This window comes from Diorhabda sublineata, unplaced genomic scaffold, assembly GCF_026230105.1.
Source record: "Diorhabda sublineata isolate icDioSubl1.1 unplaced genomic scaffold, icDioSubl1.1 Dsub_64, whole genome shotgun sequence".
Classification (NCBI taxonomy): Eukaryota; Metazoa; Arthropoda; class Insecta; order Coleoptera; family Chrysomelidae; genus Diorhabda; species Diorhabda sublineata.
In genome coordinates, this window is record NW_026614287.1 from 37,968 (window position 1) to 58,086 (window position 20,119).

The window sequence follows — 20,119 nt, forward strand, 5'->3', positions numbered from 1 at the left end:
ACGTAAAACTTTTCGGTGTCGTTTTGCACCCCCTTTTCCAAGTCCTTTACCACCTTTTCCACGACCGGTCATTATTTTTCTTTTATTTTGTTTTTTCTATATACCTAAAACAATCCGATGATAACTTCGAAAAGACTTCAAAATACTGACCTAAGAATTTTCCCTAATCTCTTTATAATACCTATCGGCTCCGCCCATTAGAAAAAGTACGCACCAATCCCAGATTAGTACTCCGTAATGTTGGGCAAAGCTATAAAAGAAGGTCATAAATAAATTTATCTCATTCATTGTGTGTTTATCGAGTTGCTATAGCGGTTTAGTATATTGACATTTCTTATATACTTACAAAAAAAAATAAGATGGCTCGTACTAAACAAACTGCTAGAAAATCGACTGGAGGGAAAGCTCCTCGTAAACAATTAGCGACGAAAGCCGCCCGTAAAAGCGCACCAGCTACTGGTGGAGTAAAAAAACCTCATCGTTATAGGCCAGGTACTGTAGCTCTTCGTGAGATAAGACGTTATCAAAAGAGTACCGAATTACTTATTAGAAAATTGCCGTTTCAACGATTGGTTCGTGAAATAGCACAAGATTTTAAAACAGATTTACGTTTTCAAAGTTCAGCGGTTATGGCTCTCCAGGAAGCTAGTGAGGCTTATTTGGTAGGTCTATTCGAAGATACTAATCTGTGTGCCATTCATGCTAAAAGAGTCACCATTATGCCCAAGGATATCCAATTGGCTAGAAGAATTCGCGGAGAACGAGCATAAATACAAATTTTTTTTTTTTTTTTTTTTTATATAAAATTACATTTTATCTATTTGATTATAATAGATTTTTTGTTTTATATATATATTGTAAGTAAAAACGGTTCTTTTCAGAACCACAAATAATTTAACATTTATGATAGTAGTATAATATTTTGATATAAATATAGGATGTTCGTTTGAAAACATTGAAATATAAAAGAAGGATGTGATTGTTGATTGGGTAAAGAAGACGCACGCACGCACGCGCACACACACACACACACACACACACACACACACACACACACACACACACACACGCACGCACGCACGCACGCACGCACACGAGATAGAGAAAATTATTATTTTTAACTAACAAATTTTAGACAATATCGACATATAATAATTGAAAGTTTATAAAACAGATTAGATCTACTATATCGTAGGTAGGTCGAGACAAATCTAGAAGGTGGTAACAACCTACATTACATCGATCGATGAAAATGTTATATATAACATAACATATCAATTATTGAACCGAAATTCAAAAAATTCTTGTTTCATCAAAACAAACATTATTTGTTTTTCATTTTCTTCATAAATAAATGAAAAAATTGTGGCCCTGACAAGGGCCATTTGTTATTATTGTCGATTGTCGTCGTACCCATCATCAGTCCGATAATACTTCTCGATTGTTGTACTATCTTTCTGTCAGAAAAAAAATATTCTTTTTATTTCTTCTTTTTAGGAGCGGCGGCGGCGGCTTTTCTTGCTTTAGGAGAGGAACTGCTAGCAGCTGCTTTCGCAGTTTTAGGTTTTGGTGCTTTCGGCTTTTTCGTGGGACTGCCTTTATTGGATTTTTTTGCTTTAGTAGGATTCTTCGTTTTAATTTCGGATGATGCGGCACTGGCTGTATTGGTAGCGGCGGCGGCGACTCCTCCTTTAGCCGAAGATTTTTTATCTGTTTTTTTGGCAACTTTAACGCCTTTCTTATCAGTAGTTGGTGTTGTTGTTGTCGAAGTTTTTAAAGAAGCCGCTGCTGTACCTGTCGTTTTTTTGCCTTTATTAGATTTCTTAATACTTTTCGATTTATCCACTCCTCCTCCTGCAATAATAGCATTTCTTTTTGCAGCTGTTACAATTTTTTTGGATTTAGTTACGCCTGGAGTAGAAGCGGCTGTTTTCTTTTTCTTTTTGTCAATAGCATTCGTTTTAGCCGAAGTACCACCAGTCGAAGTTGCCGAAGCTAACTTGAACGATCCGGAAGCTCCTTTACCTTTAGTTTGTACCAAAGATCCCGATACTACAGATGCTTTCAAATATTTTTTGATGAATGGCGCTACTTTTTCTGCATCAACTTTGTAATTGGCAGCAATGTACTTTTTAATTGCTTGTAAAGATGAGCCTCCGCGTTCCTTTAAACCTTTGATCGCATTGTTTACCATTTCCGAAGTCGGTGGATGAGATGGTTTGGTCCTAGGATTTTTAGCTTTTTTTTCCTTTTTATTTATTGGAGACGACGAAACCTGCGGTGAATTAGACGCAGACGTTGCGGTTACAACCGAAGTTTGATTTTCTGTATCCGCCATAACTACTAACAAACAACCTTGAGAGTTATTATATCGTCGATAAACTACACTAAACTGATATAAAAAAAAAAAAAAAAATATTGGATGTACTTTTATATTTAGTTTTATAAAATTTCACCTCTCTATATACTTAAAAGTATAAAAGACTTTTAATTTTTCGCGTGTAATGAGTTACAAGAGGAGTCATTCAAATAAAGCGGACGGAAGACTGAACGAACGAATAGAACTAAGTTAAAAAACGAACCTCATAAACCAAACCAACCTCAAAAACCTTGGTTTCTTCGAGATTTTCGAATCGAATGTAATGAAAAAAATTGACAAATAACTAACTAAGGTATACTTCGAACTTTCGCCGAAGTTTTACTATAATTTAATAATTGCTAACAACGTTTGTTATTAAAAAAAAGTACCACTTAAAAATGGTTAAAAATTTATTTCCGTCGATGCTTAGCACTTTAGATATAATTTCGAAATTAAATAAAAGTCCTTCATAAAATACAATGAATGTAAATTGAAACGTGTCTATTCACAATAATTACAAATATTTAAAAATATCAAAACGAATTGAAATAATACCGCAATTATCATTTGAACGGTGACATGTCTACCCTGATTTACGCGACACGTTTCTACTATATGTTCCCAACTAATATATTATTATGAGTATTTTTCAATAACAATGTGTTCCGACATACTAAATATAAGAATAATATCAAATTTCAATATTGGAACCCGCGTATATTTCATTTTAGATATCGAATGGTGGGTGAGTGGTAGTAGCAAATTATAATTATTACAATAAATTGATTGACTGATTAAATTTTCTTTGAACGAGCTACTTCGCTCTATTCGCAACTATGTCTGTCTATTACAATATTTAATATTTTATCCGACATTTTTTATTCTTTTTTACATTGTATAGTATATTATTTTAGGAAATGAACATATTTTATTTAAAATTTCAAACCAATTTGAAAAGAAAAAGAAAGTGTTTATAACATAATTTCAAAGACGCCACAAAAACTACTTTGACAACGGCAACCGACCAACCGCTTTGTATGTTTTATCTTACCGACGGTCGGGTTTTTTTTTTGCCTTTAGCCGACAGTGAATTAGTATATGAAACTTTTTTAAACAAAAGCGACGTTAGAAAGTTTTTTTATATATATATATATATATATATATATATACATAATTTTCAGTTAAGTGGAATATCAATTGAATTAAAGTCAGTCAGTCGTTCGTTCGTTGTTATCATATATAAATAAAAAAAAGTAGTATTGTGGTTCTGAAAAGAACCGTTTTTTTTTGTCGATGTTACCATTTAAGTAAATAAAATAAAAAATTTTCGGTCAATATAGTAGATGTGTTATACTTATTATTTAGAACTAGTATATTTGGTAACGGCTTTAGTTCCTTCACTGACTGCGTGTTTTGCTAATTCTCCGGGAAGCAATAATCTCACTGCAGTTTGAATTTCTCTACTTGTAATTGTTGAACGTTTATTATAATGAGCCAATCTGGATGCTTCGGCGGCGATTCGTTCGAATATATCATTAACAAAACTATTCATTATACTCATAGCTTTACTCGATATACCGGTATCAGGATGAACTTGCTTAAGTACTTTGTAAATGTAAATAGCATAACTTTCCTTCCTCCTCCTTTTTTTCTTTTTATCGGCTTTCGAAATATTCTTTTGAGCCTTTCCGGCTTTTTTCGCTGCCTTTCCGCTAGCTTTTGGTGGCATTATTTCTCTTGAAATAAAATAAAAACACTCGAATGACGTACCGTTTTTATCGAAAAATGGGTAAAATTAGCAGTTAACAGACACACACACACATTTCCCTTGAGACGAGCCCGTCCCTCTAGACATCCACCCCCGGATAAATCCACGGGTGGGTGCGAAGAAGAACATTCCAACCACCCCCTGTCACTTCCGACAGGTCCTCATCCTCTTTCACGTCGCAGTTTCGCGTGTAGAATCCCTCCTCTCCCCTTAGGTCTATGGGAGATTCTGGGATGTCTTATCTTTTTATTAAAGAGATTAGCCTGTTGGCTATACACTCTTGGCTTCTTGTTCTGGACGTCTTCGTGTGTGTGTGTGTTTCGCGGCCTCGGGTAAACCTCTTCCTACCTCATGCCGATAGGAAAAGATCTAGTCCGAGTGGTCCTTCGCCTTCTCTATAGCTGTCCCCGATGTATAACTCTACATTTCCTTGTGAAATGCAGAATTACCGTGTCGGGGGGTGTCCTCTTGTGGTTTATTTTTGTTGGGCGATAAGTGTTGCTATGAGTATCTGCATATTTTGCAACATACTCAGTAGCTCCGGTGTTTTTTCTTCTGTCTTCGTTGTTTTCTTCGCAACTTGTGCGTAAGTACGTCCTGTTTGCGTGGTGTTCCTTGCTTGGTTGTTCTCCGTCTTTTTCGGGTGTTTCGGGCACCCCTTGTAGTTTGCGGGGTGTTCTCCTCCGCAGTTCTTGCAGTTCGGTTTTTCCGTCTTGCTGAGCGTGCATTCCGCCGCTCTATGCGCTCCCGCGCATCTCACGCAGTGCACGTCCATGTTGCACGTGCTTTGTCCGTGATGGAATCCCTGACACCTGTAACATTGTACAGGTCCGTCGTGCCTTTTTTGTTCTACCACACTTATTTTTGTGTGGCAGAGGTATCTCAACTTCTTATAAGTTGGTTCTTCTTTCGGTTCTATTACTACCATGTATATAGGTAGTAGTTTTCGTGTGTTGTCCTGATTTCTTTGAGTACGGCTTGTCAACTGCCATACTTTCTTCGGTCTAAGTCCATTTTCCTTCAATTCCTCCTCTACCTCCGACACTGGGGTGTTAACAGCAAGTCCTTTTATGACGAGCTTCCTTTCCTTTTCTTCATTGAGTAGGTATGTATACCACTCAATTTCCTTATACTCGCTCAGGAGCATCTTCATCTTGTTAAAGTCGTCTTTAGTCGCCGTCGTTATTTTGCCCGTGTGTATTCCCATTTTACACTGGGCATCGATTTTTCTTTGCACTAGCTGTTTGCGTAGTGCTGTCCACATCAGTGGGGATTTTAGAATTATCGGAGGTGGCCTTCTCTCCGGTTTTGTCTGTTTCCTTTGTTCGTCTTTTTTTATTTTCTCCAATTCTTCTTGGATTTGATTGTCCGTTGATGTTTCTTCTTCTTCGTCTGAGGATTGTTTATCTGCTTTTTTCCTTTTTTTTTTGTTTTTTACTTCCGTGAAGTCTCCTTCCATAGGGCAGTCTTCGATTGGTGCTATTTGAGTTTTCAACTCATCTATTTCGGTTAGCTTCTTTCTTAATTCTTCTACCAATGTGTCGTTTTCGTCATCCAGTGTTTTATTTTCGATCATCAAGTACTCAATTCGCCTGTCTTTATCGTATATAGTATCTTCCAAATTTTTCATTTTCTCCTCGAGGGATTTGACTTGTTGTCCCAGCGCTTCATAGTCAGCTTTTTGCTGAATTATGATTTTGGATAATTCAGTTGTTTTCTCCTTATTCTTGGAGTTTTTAGGCTCCATGCCTGTTGCTTTCGGTCCCGGTTTTCCTATTTTGGTTGGTATCTAAAGTTACCTAAAAGAAAAGTTTAAGCCGTACTGATAAGTACGGCTGTTTCGAAAAAAACGGATAGTTCCGCACAATCAAATATGTGTTGATAAACACAATTCTTTCATGCAGAAATAGTTTTTAGCATTATAAATAAAGGCTGTGCCAAGGCACAGCTACCTGCTGAAAAAGAAGGAAAGTTTTATCAGTATCTCACCTGAGTCCGCTTTCACCTCACTTCACTGTCACACTTTTCCTACTACGCAGTTAACAGACACACACACACATTTCCCTTGAGACGAGCCCGTCCCTCTAGACATCCACCCCCGGATAAATCCACGAGTGGGTGCGAAGAAGAACATTCCAACCACCCCCTGTCACTTCCGACAGGTCCTCATCCTCTCTCACGTCGCAGTTTCGCGTGTAGAATCCCTCCTCTCCCCTTAGGTCTATGGGAGATTCTGGGATGTCTTATCTTTTTATTAAAGAGATTAGCCTGTTGGCTATACACTCTTGGCTTCTTGTTCTGGACGTCTTCGTGTGTGTGTGTGTTTCGCGGCCTCGGGTAAACCTCTTCCTACCTCATGCCGATAGGAAAAGATCTAATCCGAGTGGTCCTTCGCCTTCTCTATAGCTGTCCCCGATGTATAACTCTACATTTCCTTGTGAAATGCAGAATTACCGTGTCGGGGGGTGTCCTCTTGTGGTTTATTTTTGTTGGGCGATAAGTGTTGCTATGAGTATCTGCATATTTTGCAACATACTCAGTAGCTCCGGTGTTTTTTCTTCTGTCTTCGTTGTTTTCTTCGCAACTTGTGCGTAAGTGCGTCCTGTTTGCGTGGTGTTCCTTGCTTGGTTGTTCTCCGTCTTTTTCGGGTGTTTCGGGCACCCTTTGTAGTTTGCGGGGTGTTCTCCTCCGCAGTTCTTGCAATTCGGTTTTTCCGTCTTGCTGAGCGTGCATTCCGCCGCTCTATGCGCTCCCGCGCATCTCACGCAGTGCACGTCCATGTTGCACGTGCTTTGTCCGTGATGGAATCCCTGACACCTGTAACATTGTACAGGTCCGTCGTGCCTTTTTTGTTCTACCACACTTATTTTTGTGTGGCAGAGGTATCTCAACTTCTTATAAGTTGGTTCTTCTTTCGGTTCTATTACTACCATGTATATAGGTAGTAGTTTTCGTGTGTTGTCCTGATTTCTTTGAGTACGGCTTGTCAACTGCCATACTTTCTTCGGTCTAAGTCCATTTTCCTTCAATTCCTCCTCTACCTCCGACACTGGGGTGTTAACAGCAAGTCCTTTTATGACGAGCTTCCTTTCCTTTTCTTCATTGAGTAGGTATGTATACCACTCAATTTCCTTATACTCGCTCAGGAGCATCTTCATCTTGTTAAAGTCGTCTTTAGTCGCCGTCGTTATTTTGCCCGTGTGTATTCCCATTTTACACTGGGCATCGATTTTTCTTTGCACTAGCTGTTTGCGTAGTGCTGTCCACATCAGTGGGGATTTTAGAATTATCGGAGGTGGCCTTCTCTCCGGTTTTGTCTGTTTCCTTTGTTCGTCTTTTTTTATTTTCTCCAATTCTTCTTGGATTTGATTGTCCGTTGATGTTTCTTCTTCTTCGTCTGAGGATTGTTTATCTGCTTTTTTTCTTTTTTTTTTGTTCTTCACTTCCGTGAAGTCTCCTTCCATAGGGCAGTCTTCGATTTGTGTACGTTCTTGTATTTTTTTCTCATGAGTTTTTATCTCATCTCTCAATTCTACAATTGTGTCTGCCAATTTGTAGTTATCGGCATTGTTTTCTTTAATAATGTCCTCTAAGGACTTAATTTGCTTGTCTTTAGCAATTAACGTTTGTTCATAATTCCTCATTCTCTCTTCGAGGGATTTAATTTGCTGTCCCATCTTCTCAACCAGCGCTTCATAATCAGCTTTTTGCTGAATTATGATTCTGGATAATTCAGTTGTTTTCTCCTTATTCTTGGAGTTTTTAGGCTCCATGCCTGTTGCTCTAGGTCCCGGTTTTCCTATTTTGGTTTGGTATCTAAAGTTACCTAAAAGAAAAGTTTAAGCCGTACTGATAAGTACGGCTGTTTCGAAAAAACGGATAATTCCGCACAATCAAATATGTGTTGATAAACACAATTCTTTCATGCAGAAATGTTTTTTAGCATTATAAATAAAAGGCTGTGTCAAGGCACAGCTACCTGCTGAAAAAGAAGGAAAGTTTTATCAGTATCTCACCTGAGTCCGCTTTCACCTCACTTCACTGTCGCACTTGTTCACTCGTCAACACTTAGCAACAGCGCGCAGTTAACAGCACTTATGTCCATCTCTTTTATATCAACGTACGTAATTCTAATAGGCTCCACCCTTCTACGTTTGCGCATTTGCTATAATTTCATTGGTAGGGCATGTTAATATAAATAGATAGGTCGAGTGTAAATTTTTTGTTTAACAGTTAGTTTCGTCGCATCGGTTGCGCTTCATAGTTTTCAATTGACACAGTTCTATTTTTTTTTTTTTGAAAAAGAAAAATATATATAAAAAAAAAATGTCTGGACGTGGTAAAGGTGGTAAAGTAAAGGGAAAGGCAAAGTCTCGCTCAAACCGAGCTGGATTACAATTTCCTGTAGGACGTATACATCGTTTGTTGAGAAAAGGCAATTATGCAGAACGAGTCGGTGCCGGAGCTCCAGTATATTTGGCAGCTGTTATGGAATATTTGGCAGCCGAAGTACTCGAATTAGCAGGAAATGCTGCTAGAGATAACAAAAAGACCCGTATAATTCCAAGGCATTTACAATTAGCCATTAGAAACGATGAAGAATTGAATAAATTGTTGTCTGGAGTAACCATCGCACAAGGTGGTGTTCTTCCTAACATTCAAGCTGTACTTTTACCGAAAAAGACAGAAAAGAAAGCTTAATTCTTTATTAATTATATTATTTTTCTTTATTTTATCGAAATACATATGCATAAACCGGCCCTTTTAAGGGCCACAATTTTTTTTATTTTTATATATATATATATAAAAAGAGATTATAATATAGTTAAATTTATATATATATATATATATATATATATATATATATATATATATATATATATATATATATATATATATAGAGCTAGATAGATTTATTGATTCGTTGATTTCTCTATTTTCTTTGGTTGAGATAGAAGAGATTCTCGTGTAACGTACTGTTAGATAAAAAAAAAATAAATAAATGTCCTGATATATAAGAAAACTTATCATCTGTAATAATAACTGGAATTGTGGTTGGTTAATGTGATTATTTTCAGCATCGTTAATAATAACGTTCGTACTAGAAATAAAAATTGCAAATAATGAGATGAAGATAAATAAAAGTTCCTCTACTCGCTTATGTTCTTATCTATATGTATGTATGTAGTGTATATGTATGTGCGTATCAATAAATGCGAGGTTGTTCTTATATATAAGAGAACAAACTAATGTGTAAGTTATTTATTTTTTTTTATTTTCATATTCAAGCAAAATATGTTGTGGTTCTGAAAAGAACCGTTTTTTTTTTTTTTTTTTTTTTTGTATATATACATATGCTATGGGAAGAATGCGATGGAGGACATATTCTTCTACTTCAAATATGAAAAATGAAAATTAACCACCAAAACCATATAAAGTACGACCTTGACGTTTTAAAGCATAAACAACATCCATAGCCGTTACCGTTTTTCTCTTAGCATGTTCAGTATATGTTACGGCATCTCTAATAACATTTTCCAAAAACACTTTCAAAACTCCACGAGTTTCTTCGTAAATTAATCCCGATATACGTTTTACTCCTCCACGTCTAGCTAATCTTCTAATAGCAGGTTTGGTAATTCCTTGGATATTATCACGTAAAACTTTTCGGTGTCGTTTTGCACCCCCTTTTCCAAGTCCTTTACCACCTTTTCCACGACCGGTCATTATTTTTCTTTTATTTTGTTTTTTCTATATACCTAAAACAATCCGATGATAACTTCGAAAAGACTTCAAAATACTGACCTAAGAATTTTCCCTAATCTCTTTATAATACCTATCGGCTCCGCCCATTAGAAAAAGTACGCACCAATCCCAGATTAGTACTCCGTAATGTTGGGCAAAGCTATAAAAGAAGGTCATAAATAAATTTATCTCATTCATTGTGTGTTTATCGAGTTGCTATAGCGGTTTAGTATATTGACATTTCTTATATACTTACAAAAAAAAAAATAAGATGGCTCGTACTAAACAAACTGCTAGAAAATCGACTGGAGGGAAAGCTCCTCGTAAACAATTAGCGACGAAAGCCGCCCGTAAAAGCGCACCAGCTACTGGTGGAGTAAAAAAACCTCATCGTTATAGGCCAGGTACTGTAGCTCTTCGTGAGATAAGACGTTATCAAAAGAGTACCGAATTACTTATTAGAAAATTGCCGTTTCAACGATTGGTTCGTGAAATAGCACAAGATTTTAAAACAGATTTACGTTTTCAAAGTTCAGCGGTTATGGCTCTCCAGGAAGCTAGTGAGGCTTATTTGGTAGGTCTATTCGAAGATACTAATCTGTGTGCCATTCATGCTAAAAGAGTCACCATTATGCCCAAGGATATCCAATTGGCTAGAAGAATTCGCGGAGAACGAGCATAAATACAAATTTTTTTTTTTTTTTTTTTTATATAAAATTACATTTTATCTATTTGATTATAATAGATTTTTTGTTTTATATATATATTGTAAGTAAAAACGGTTCTTTTCAGAACCACAAATAATTTAACATTTATGATAGTAGTATAATATTTTGATATAAATATAGGATGTTCGTTTGAAAACATTGAAATATAAAAGAAGGATGTGATTGTTGATTGGGTAAAGAAGACGCACGCACGCACGCGCACACACACACACACACACACACACACACACACACACACACACACACACACACACACACACACACACACACGCACGCACGCACGCACGCACACGAGATAGAGAAAATTATTATTTTTAACTAACAAATTTTAGACAATATCGACATATAATAATTGAAAGTTTATAAAACAGATTAGATCTACTATATCGTAGGTAGGTCGAGACAAATCTAGAAGGTGGTAACAACCTACATTACATCGATCGATGAAAATGTTATATATAACATAACATATCAATTATTGAACCGAAATTCAAAAAATTCTTGTTTCATCAAAACAAACATTATTTGTTTTTCATTTTCTTCATAAATAAATGAAAAAATTGTGGCCCTGACAAGGGCCATTTGTTATTATTGTCGATTGTCGTCGTACCCATCATCAGTCCGATAATACTTCTCGATTGTTGTACTATCTTTCTGTCAGAAAAAAAATATTCTTTTTATTTCTTCTTTTTAGGAGCGGCGGCGGCGGCTTTTCTTGCTTTAGGAGAGGAACTGCTAGCAGCTGCTTTCGCAGTTTTAGGTTTTGGTGCTTTCGGCTTTTTCGTGGGACTGCCTTTATTGGATTTTTTTGCTTTAGTAGGATTCTTCGTTTTAATTTCGGATGATGCGGCACTGGCTGTATTGGTAGCGGCGGCGGCGACTCCTCCTTTAGCCGAAGATTTTTTATCTGTTTTTTTGGCAACTTTAACGCCTTTCTTATCAGTAGTTGGTGTTGTTGTTGTCGAAGTTTTTAAAGAAGCCGCTGCTGTACCTGTCGTTTTTTTGCCTTTATTAGATTTCTTAATACTTTTCGATTTATCCACTCCTCCTCCTGCAATAATAGCATTTCTTTTTGCAGCTGTTACAATTTTTTTGGATTTAGTTACGCCTGGAGTAGAAGCGGCTGTTTTCTTTTTCTTTTTGTCAATAGCATTCGTTTTAGCCGAAGTACCACCAGTCGAAGTTGCCGAAGCTAACTTGAACGATCCGGAAGCTCCTTTACCTTTAGTTTGTACCAAAGATCCCGATACTACAGATGCTTTCAAATATTTTTTGATGAATGGCGCTACTTTTTCTGCATCAACTTTGTAATTGGCAGCAATGTACTTTTTAATTGCTTGTAAAGATGAGCCTCCGCGTTCCTTTAAACCTTTGATCGCATTGTTTACCATTTCCGAAGTCGGTGGATGAGATGGTTTGGTCCTAGGATTTTTAGCTTTTTTTTCCTTTTTATTTATTGGAGACGACGAAACCTGCGGTGAATTAGACGCAGACGTTGCGGTTACAACCGAAGTTTGATTTTCTGTATCCGCCATAACTACTAACAAACAACCTTGAGAGTTATTATATCGTCGATAAACTACACTAAACTGATATAAAAAAAAAAAAAAAAATATTGGATGTACTTTTATATTTAGTTTTATAAAATTTCACCTCTCTATATACTTAAAAGTATAAAAGACTTTTAATTTTTCGCGTGTAATGAGTTACAAGAGGAGTCATTCAAATAAAGCGGACGGAAGACTGAACGAACGAATAGAACTAAGTTAAAAAACGAACCTCATAAACCAAACCAACCTCAAAAACCTTGGTTTCTTCGAGATTTTCGAATCGAATGTAATGAAAAAAATTGACAAATAACTAACTAAGGTATACTTCGAACTTTCGCCGAAGTTTTACTATAATTTAATAATTGCTAACAACGTTTGTTATTAAAAAAAAGTACCACTTAAAAATGGTTAAAAATTTATTTCCGTCGATGCTTAGCACTTTAGATATAATTTCGAAATTAAATAAAAGTCCTTCATAAAATACAATGAATGTAAATTGAAACGTGTCTATTCACAATAATTACAAATATTTAAAAATATCAAAACGAATTGAAATAATACCGCAATTATCATTTGAACGGTGACATGTCTACCCTGATTTACGCGACACGTTTCTACTATATGTTCCCAACTAATATATTATTATGAGTATTTTTCAATAACAATGTGTTCCGACATACTAAATATAAGAATAATATCAAATTTCAATATTGGAACCCGCGTATATTTCATTTTAGATATCGAATGGTGGGTGAGTGGTAGTAGCAAATTATAATTATTACAATAAATTGATTGACTGATTAAATTTTCTTTGAACGAGCTACTTCGCTCTATTCGCAACTATGTCTGTCTATTACAATATTTAATATTTTATCCGACATTTTTTATTCTTTTTTACATTGTATAGTATATTATTTTAGGAAATGAACATATTTTATTTAAAATTTCAAACCAATTTGAAAAGAAAAAGAAAGTGTTTATAACATAATTTCAAAGACGCCACAAAAACTACTTTGACAACGGCAACCGACCAACCGCTTTGTATGTTTTATCTTACCGACGGTCGGGTTTTTTTTTTGCCTTTAGCCGACAGTGAATTAGTATATGAAACTTTTTTAAACAAAAGCGACGTTAGAAAGTTTTTTTATATATATATATATATATATATATATATATACATAATTTTCAGTTAAGTGGAATATCAATTGAATTAAAGTCAGTCAGTCGTTCGTTCGTTGTTATCATATATAAATAAAAAAAAGTAGTATTGTGGTTCTGAAAAGAACCGTTTTTTTTTTTTTTTTTTTTTTGTCGATGTTACCATTTAAGTAAATAAAATAAAAAATTTTCGGTCAATATAGTAGATGTGTTATACTTATTATTTAGAACTAGTATATTTGGTAACGGCTTTAGTTCCTTCACTGACTGCGTGTTTTGCTAATTCTCCGGGAAGCAATAATCTCACTGCAGTTTGAATTTCTCTACTTGTAATTGTTGAACGTTTATTATAATGAGCCAATCTGGATGCTTCGGCGGCGATTCGTTCGAATATATCATTAACAAAACTATTCATTATACTCATAGCTTTACTCGATATACCGGTATCAGGATGAACTTGCTTAAGTACTTTGTAAATGTAAATAGCATAACTTTCCTTCCTCCTCCTTTTTTTCTTTTTATCGGCTTTCGAAATATTCTTTTGAGCCTTTCCGGCTTTTTTCGCTGCCTTTCCGCTAGCTTTTGGTGGCATTATTTCTCTTGAAATAAAATAAAAACACTCGAATGACGTACCGTTTTTATCGAAAAATGGGTAAAATTAGCAGTTAACAGCACTTATGTCCATCTCTTTTATATCAACGTACGTAATTCTAATAGGCTCCACCCTTCTACGTTTGCGCATTTGCTATAATTTCATTGGTAGGGCATGTTAATATAAATAGATAGGTCGAGTGTAAATTTTTTGTTTAACAGTTAGTTTCGTCGCATCGGTTGCGCTTCATAGTTTTCAATTGACACAGTTCTATTTTTTTTTTTTTTGAAAAAGAAAAATATATATAAAAAAAAAATGTCTGGACGTGGTAAAGGTGGTAAAGTAAAGGGAAAGGCAAAGTCTCGCTCAAACCGAGCTGGATTACAATTTCCTGTAGGACGTATACATCGTTTGTTGAGAAAAGGCAATTATGCAGAACGAGTCGGTGCCGGAGCTCCAGTATATTTGGCAGCTGTTATGGAATATTTGGCAGCCGAAGTACTCGAATTAGCAGGAAATGCTGCTAGAGATAACAAAAAGACCCGTATAATTCCAAGGCATTTACAATTAGCCATTAGAAACGATGAAGAATTGAATAAATTGTTGTCTGGAGTAACCATCGCACAAGGTGGTGTTCTTCCTAACATTCAAGCTGTACTTTTACCGAAAAAGACAGAAAAGAAAGCTTAATTCTTTATTAATTATATTATTTTTCTTTATTTTATCGAAATACATATGCATAAACCGGCCCTTTTAAGGGCCACAATTTTTTTTATTTTTATATATATATATATAAAAAGAGATTATAATATAGTTAAATTTATATATATATATATATATATATATATATATATATATATATATATATATATATATATATAGAGCTAGATAGATTTATTGATTCGTTGATTTCTCTATTTTCTTTGGTTGAGATAGAAGAGATTCTCGTGTAACGTACTGTTAGATAAAAAAAAAATAAATAAATGTCCTGATATATAAGAAAACTTATCATCTGTAATAATAACTGGAATTGTGGTTGGTTAATGTGATTATTTTCAGCATCGTTAATAATAACGTTCGTACTAGAAATAAAAATTGCAAATAATGAGATGAAGATAAATAAAAGTTCCTCTACTCGCTTATGTTCTTATCTATATGTATGTATGTAGTGTATATGTATGTGCGTATCAATAAATGCGAGGTTGTTCTTATATATAAGAGAACAAACTAATGTGTAAGTTATTTATTTTTTTTTATTTTCATATTCAAGCAAAATATGTTGTGGTTCTGAAAAGAACCGTTTTTTTTTTTTTTTTTTTTTTTGTATATATACATATGCTATGGGAAGAATGCGATGGAGGACATATTCTTCTACTTCAAATATGAAAAATGAAAATTAACCACCAAAACCATATAAAGTACGACCTTGACGTTTTAAAGCATAAACAACATCCATAGCCGTTACCGTTTTTCTCTTAGCATGTTCAGTATATGTTACGGCATCTCTAATAACATTTTCCAAAAACACTTTCAAAACTCCACGAGTTTCTTCGTAAATTAATCCCGATATACGTTTTACTCCTCCACGTCTAGCTAATCTTCTAATAGCAGGTTTGGTAATTCCTTGGATATTATCACGTAAAACTTTTCGGTGTCGTTTTGCACCCCCTTTTCCAAGTCCTTTACCACCTTTTCCACGACCGGTCATTATTTTTCTTTTATTTTGTTTTTTCTATATACCTAAAACAATCCGATGATAACTTCGAAAAGACTTCAAAATACTGACCTAAGAATTTTCCCTAATCTCTTTATAATACCTATCGGCTCCGCCCATTAGAAAAAGTACGCACCAATCCCAGATTAGTACTCCGTAATGTTGGGCAAAGCTATAAAAGAAGGTCATAAATAAATTTATCTCCAGAGCGCTTCGAGAAGGTCGCAAGTACGGATTAAAGGACTGCTGTATAATCGGTCACTGTTTTATTTTAGAAAACACACCGGTAAACGCAGGGTCGCCTACTGCGATTCAAACTCTCGCTTACAAAGAAAGTATTAAACATTACAGCGTCAGCACATTTTAGCGTGAACAGTTAACAGTTGCAAAAGTGCCCCTTTCGGGGCTTTGTTGCTTCACCTATCTGCCCTTTTCGGGGCTAATTTTTATAATGAAATAAACCCTTTCGGGGGCAAGTGTTTCAAGAACCAACGTGAGTCCTAGGATCAGCCAGTTTCAGGTGAATATTATTTTCATTTTTATAAAACACTAACAGGCAATCAAAAGGGTCAGGAATTCTTTAACCGGGGAGGAAACTCCCTCCGGCAGTGAGTCCGCTGTCGGCTTTGATAGCCAACTCTCGCTAGGTACTAACAAAGGATTTCAATTTTCGAAATCCTTATTCCTTATCTCTCACTTGATCTGACTTTATCGATCTTTTTATTGCACCTATTTCACTTTCGAAAATGCCCCGAGTACCCCGTTCCCCCATTCAAACCCGAAGTAAACCTGTATCCACCGTCGATGAATTCCCACCTCTCCCAACCAACCCCAATTCTCCCTCTGAGGAGAAAACCTTCGCAGAAATGGTCGCAGAACTCTCGCGGTACAATCCAAATCAATTCACCCAAGTTAGCAATGCCATTGATTATATCAAACGGAAATCACTCGAGAATAATAGAAGCTCCTCACCAGCACCATCTGCGGATTCCTATGCTTCTAGGGTCTCGTCCAACTCTAAATCCCAGCGTGTTGATTATACTCGACAAGGCGCGATCCCCAAAAACAAAATACTCCCTCTAAATTCCAAGTCAATCTCAATACCTCAAAAGCCGAAAAAAAATACCCAAAATACCACTAAACCCCAGGCACCAAGTCAAACCCAGACTCCCAGAACCCACCAACAACCCCAGACCCCCAGAACCCACCAACAATCCCAGACCCCCAAAACCCACCAACAATCCCAAACCATCACCCAAACACTCAATTTGAGAAACCTTCCAACTAAATATACCTCACAGAGAGAGCTCTACAATCTCCTCAACACGCAAGAGCTGTTGAGGGGACAAATGAGCTTTCTCAAAGCTAACCCCAATGGAACCGCCCTCCTCAAAATTCCTTCCACGTTTCATCACGAAACGTTGGCAAGGAAAATCCGTTACGCCATAGGCGACGAGAAAATCGTCGTAATCCCGATAAACCCTCCCCAAAGAGCCCAAAAACCCCTCACCACTAAAACCAAAAAAACCACCTTTTCTCTGGTCTGCAAGAATGTAGACCAATCCTACACCGAAGAAGAGTTCCTGGAGATCCTCTCTATCCTGAAATTCCCTGTCCTTAAAACTTGGAGAATTATAGCTAGATCCACGAATAAACCCACATCCATGTTCCGAATTATTACAGATTCCGAAACCGCCTACCATCACGCCCTAACCAAGGGTATAAACTTCCACGGGCTTCCGCACTACTGCGAAGCCTCAAATTCAAACACCATACCCGCAGTCCCCAAATACTGCAACCGTTGCTCATCTACCGGCCACTCCGCAGACACCTGCAATGCCAAACCTATTTGTCCAACCTGTGGTGCTTCTGGTCACAAGCCAGAAAAATGCCCAAAAGCTAACTCCCCTACCTGTAAAAATTGCGGCGGACCTCACCCCGCCTTCCACCCCCGCTGTCCGAAAAGGATTGAAACTCCGAAAGCCCCCCAGGATACAGCCCCAGTTACCCTAGAAAAACCTCAAACCCCTTACGACCTGTCTACTGACACCAAAATCCTGATTGAAATCTTGGCAACAACCATAATGAATGCCATCCCCACTTCTCGGGCGCTTGTAGCCGAAACGCTACAACGCCTCATTCCCTCTTTTTACGGTTATAATTGTACCGTAACCAGCGGCTTGGGTAACCGCATTCATTTCGCTTTCACCCAAAAACCAAACACTTCCCACTGAAAAATAAAGTCCCATGGACTTCACAATAGGGACCGTTAATTGCCAAGGTTTAGCCAGAAAACGACATCTACTGAAGCACTTATTAAGCTCTCACAATATCCAAATTTTATCTATAACCGACACCCTTTCCAAATTACCTCCAAGTTTCACTGGCTATACCACCTTCCACCTGGACAGAAATTCCTACTGTCACGGCAACGGACTTCTCGTCCGTAACGGACTCCCTTCGACACCCCATCCCCTACCCCCATTTCTGTCTCAACAGAACCTGGATTGCATAGCCATCGATATATCGTGTAATAACGAGACTATCACTTTCATCTCTTATTACAAACACCCACAACAATCACTTTCTCTCGACCTCCTCGAATATGCATCCACTCTTCCTAGAGCCATCATTATGGGAGACCTCAACTCCAGGAATACCCTTTTTGGTGATACCACCACCAACCTAGCCGGCAGAATTCTCGCCGACTCTCTAATTTCTCTTCCCCTTTCTCGGATTAAAAACCGAAATCCAACACTCGTAAGTCACCTGGGCTCTTCCATCGTCGACCACATAATCTGCACGGACAGATTAATTACCCTTATCGAGGACGAATGCTCTATAGGCGACCCAATCACCTCAGACCACGTTCCCTTATTGGTCAATACATCTTTTTTCAACCCAATAAAACCCCCTCCAACTAGCTTCACCTATCGGGACTTCAAAAAGGCCGACTGGATCTCCTTCGCAAACCATATCAATACCAATTTACCCCAACCCACTATTCTTCGAACTACCGAAGAACTAGACAAATACGCGGAGGATTTCCAATCCCTCATTATCGATGCGCAAGACATCGCCGTCCCTCTTACCACCGTTCATACCAACTATATATCAATCTCTCAAAATATCCGATCCAAAATTCGTCAGAAAAGACAGTTATATAGGCTGTACATTAGAACTAGAGACCCAGCAGTCAAAACGCAATGGAACCGTCTCAACGCCCAAGTCAGGCTGGAAATCAATGCTGAAAAGCGGAGAAAGTGGGAGGCCGCCACTGCCGACTTGGACTATAGACGGGGTCGTGCGTTTTGGCAACAATTCTACAGACTAACTGGCCAACGAAAGTATGTAGAATCACACCTTGAAGTACAAGGACGAAAGTATTTCTCGCCCGAAGACAAAGCCACCGTCTTCAAAAACAGCTTACAAACTGTCTTTACTCCAACTGACAACCCCCATTTCTCACGGGACTTTGCCGATGAAACCTACTTCTTCACCCAAAACATAACCCTGAGCCCCCACTGGATTACCCAACTAAATGAGAACGTTCCACTTCTCGCACCATTTACCGTGGATGTTGTTAGATCGGCTTGCCGAGCTGGGAAGAACTCCGCTCCCGGGCGGGACGGAATCGCAAGACAGGCATTAAAAAACCTGCCTGAGACAGCTCTCCCTAAGCTCTGCGGTCTATTTGACGCCTGCTTGGCTTTCTCTTACTTTCCTCAATGTTGGAAATCCGCCAACACGGTTCTCATTCCCAAACCCGGCAAAGACCCTTCCAATCCTGAATCTTACCGCCCTATTTCGCTCATCAGCGTCTTGGGTAACGTTTGATTAAAGACAGAATCTGGGACTTCTGTACAGAGCTTAATATTATTCCAAAACTCCAATTCGGATTCAGGCCCAAACACTCCACCCAAAACGCCATCACCAATCTTCAAACCATCTTAACCAAAGCGATGAACCAACACCAGTGTGCCTCCGCCATTTTCATGGATGTTCAGAAAGCTTTCGACCAGGTCTGGCATGCCGGACTTATTAGGAAGCTTCTGACTATCCGCATGCCACCTCCTACTATAAAATTGATATATTCATATCTCACCAACCGCTCCATCAAGGTCAAAGTTGGTCATTGCCTTTCCGAATCTTTCACCCCACTTACTGGCGTTCCACAAGGCTCAATTCTGTCCCCACTACTCTATATAATCTATACGTATGACACTCCAATCCCACTGGACCCAACAGTGAAAATCCAAATGTACGCTGATGACACCGCACTCATCGCCTACGCCCAAAACATGCGCTCTCTCAATATCAAATCCCAAAATATTCTGAATCAATTTTCGGATTGGTGCAGAAAATGGAGGGTTACTCTCAATTCTCAAAAAACTCAAGCCATCGCCTTCATACATCCCCAATCAGTGCGCAAACATCAACCTCAAAACCTCCACTTGAGACTTTGGGGAGAGGGGCTCGAAATCCGCAGAGAAGCCGTCTATCTG

General features: G+C 37.5%; 1 protein-coding gene across 1 annotated transcript in view; it reads right to left on the reverse strand.

The window, feature by feature from the left end:
• Window positions 1-18,086, reverse strand: part of LOC130452298 (nucleoprotein TPR-like) — a gene marked incomplete at its 3' end in the record, with an annotated part of 49,505 nt that extends 31,419 nt beyond the window's left edge. Inside the window, exons 1-3 of the mRNA XM_056791535.1 lie at window positions 17,986-18,086; window positions 7,571-7,943; window positions 5,566-5,916 (exon numbers count right to left, since the gene is read on the reverse strand). Of these exons, the coding sequence (XP_056647513.1) occupies window positions 5,566-5,916; window positions 7,571-7,943; window positions 17,986-18,086 (825 nt within the window). The remainder of the gene's footprint in view (window positions 1-5,565; window positions 5,917-7,570; window positions 7,944-17,985) is intronic.
• Between the last annotated feature and the right edge of the window lie 2,033 nt (window positions 18,087-20,119).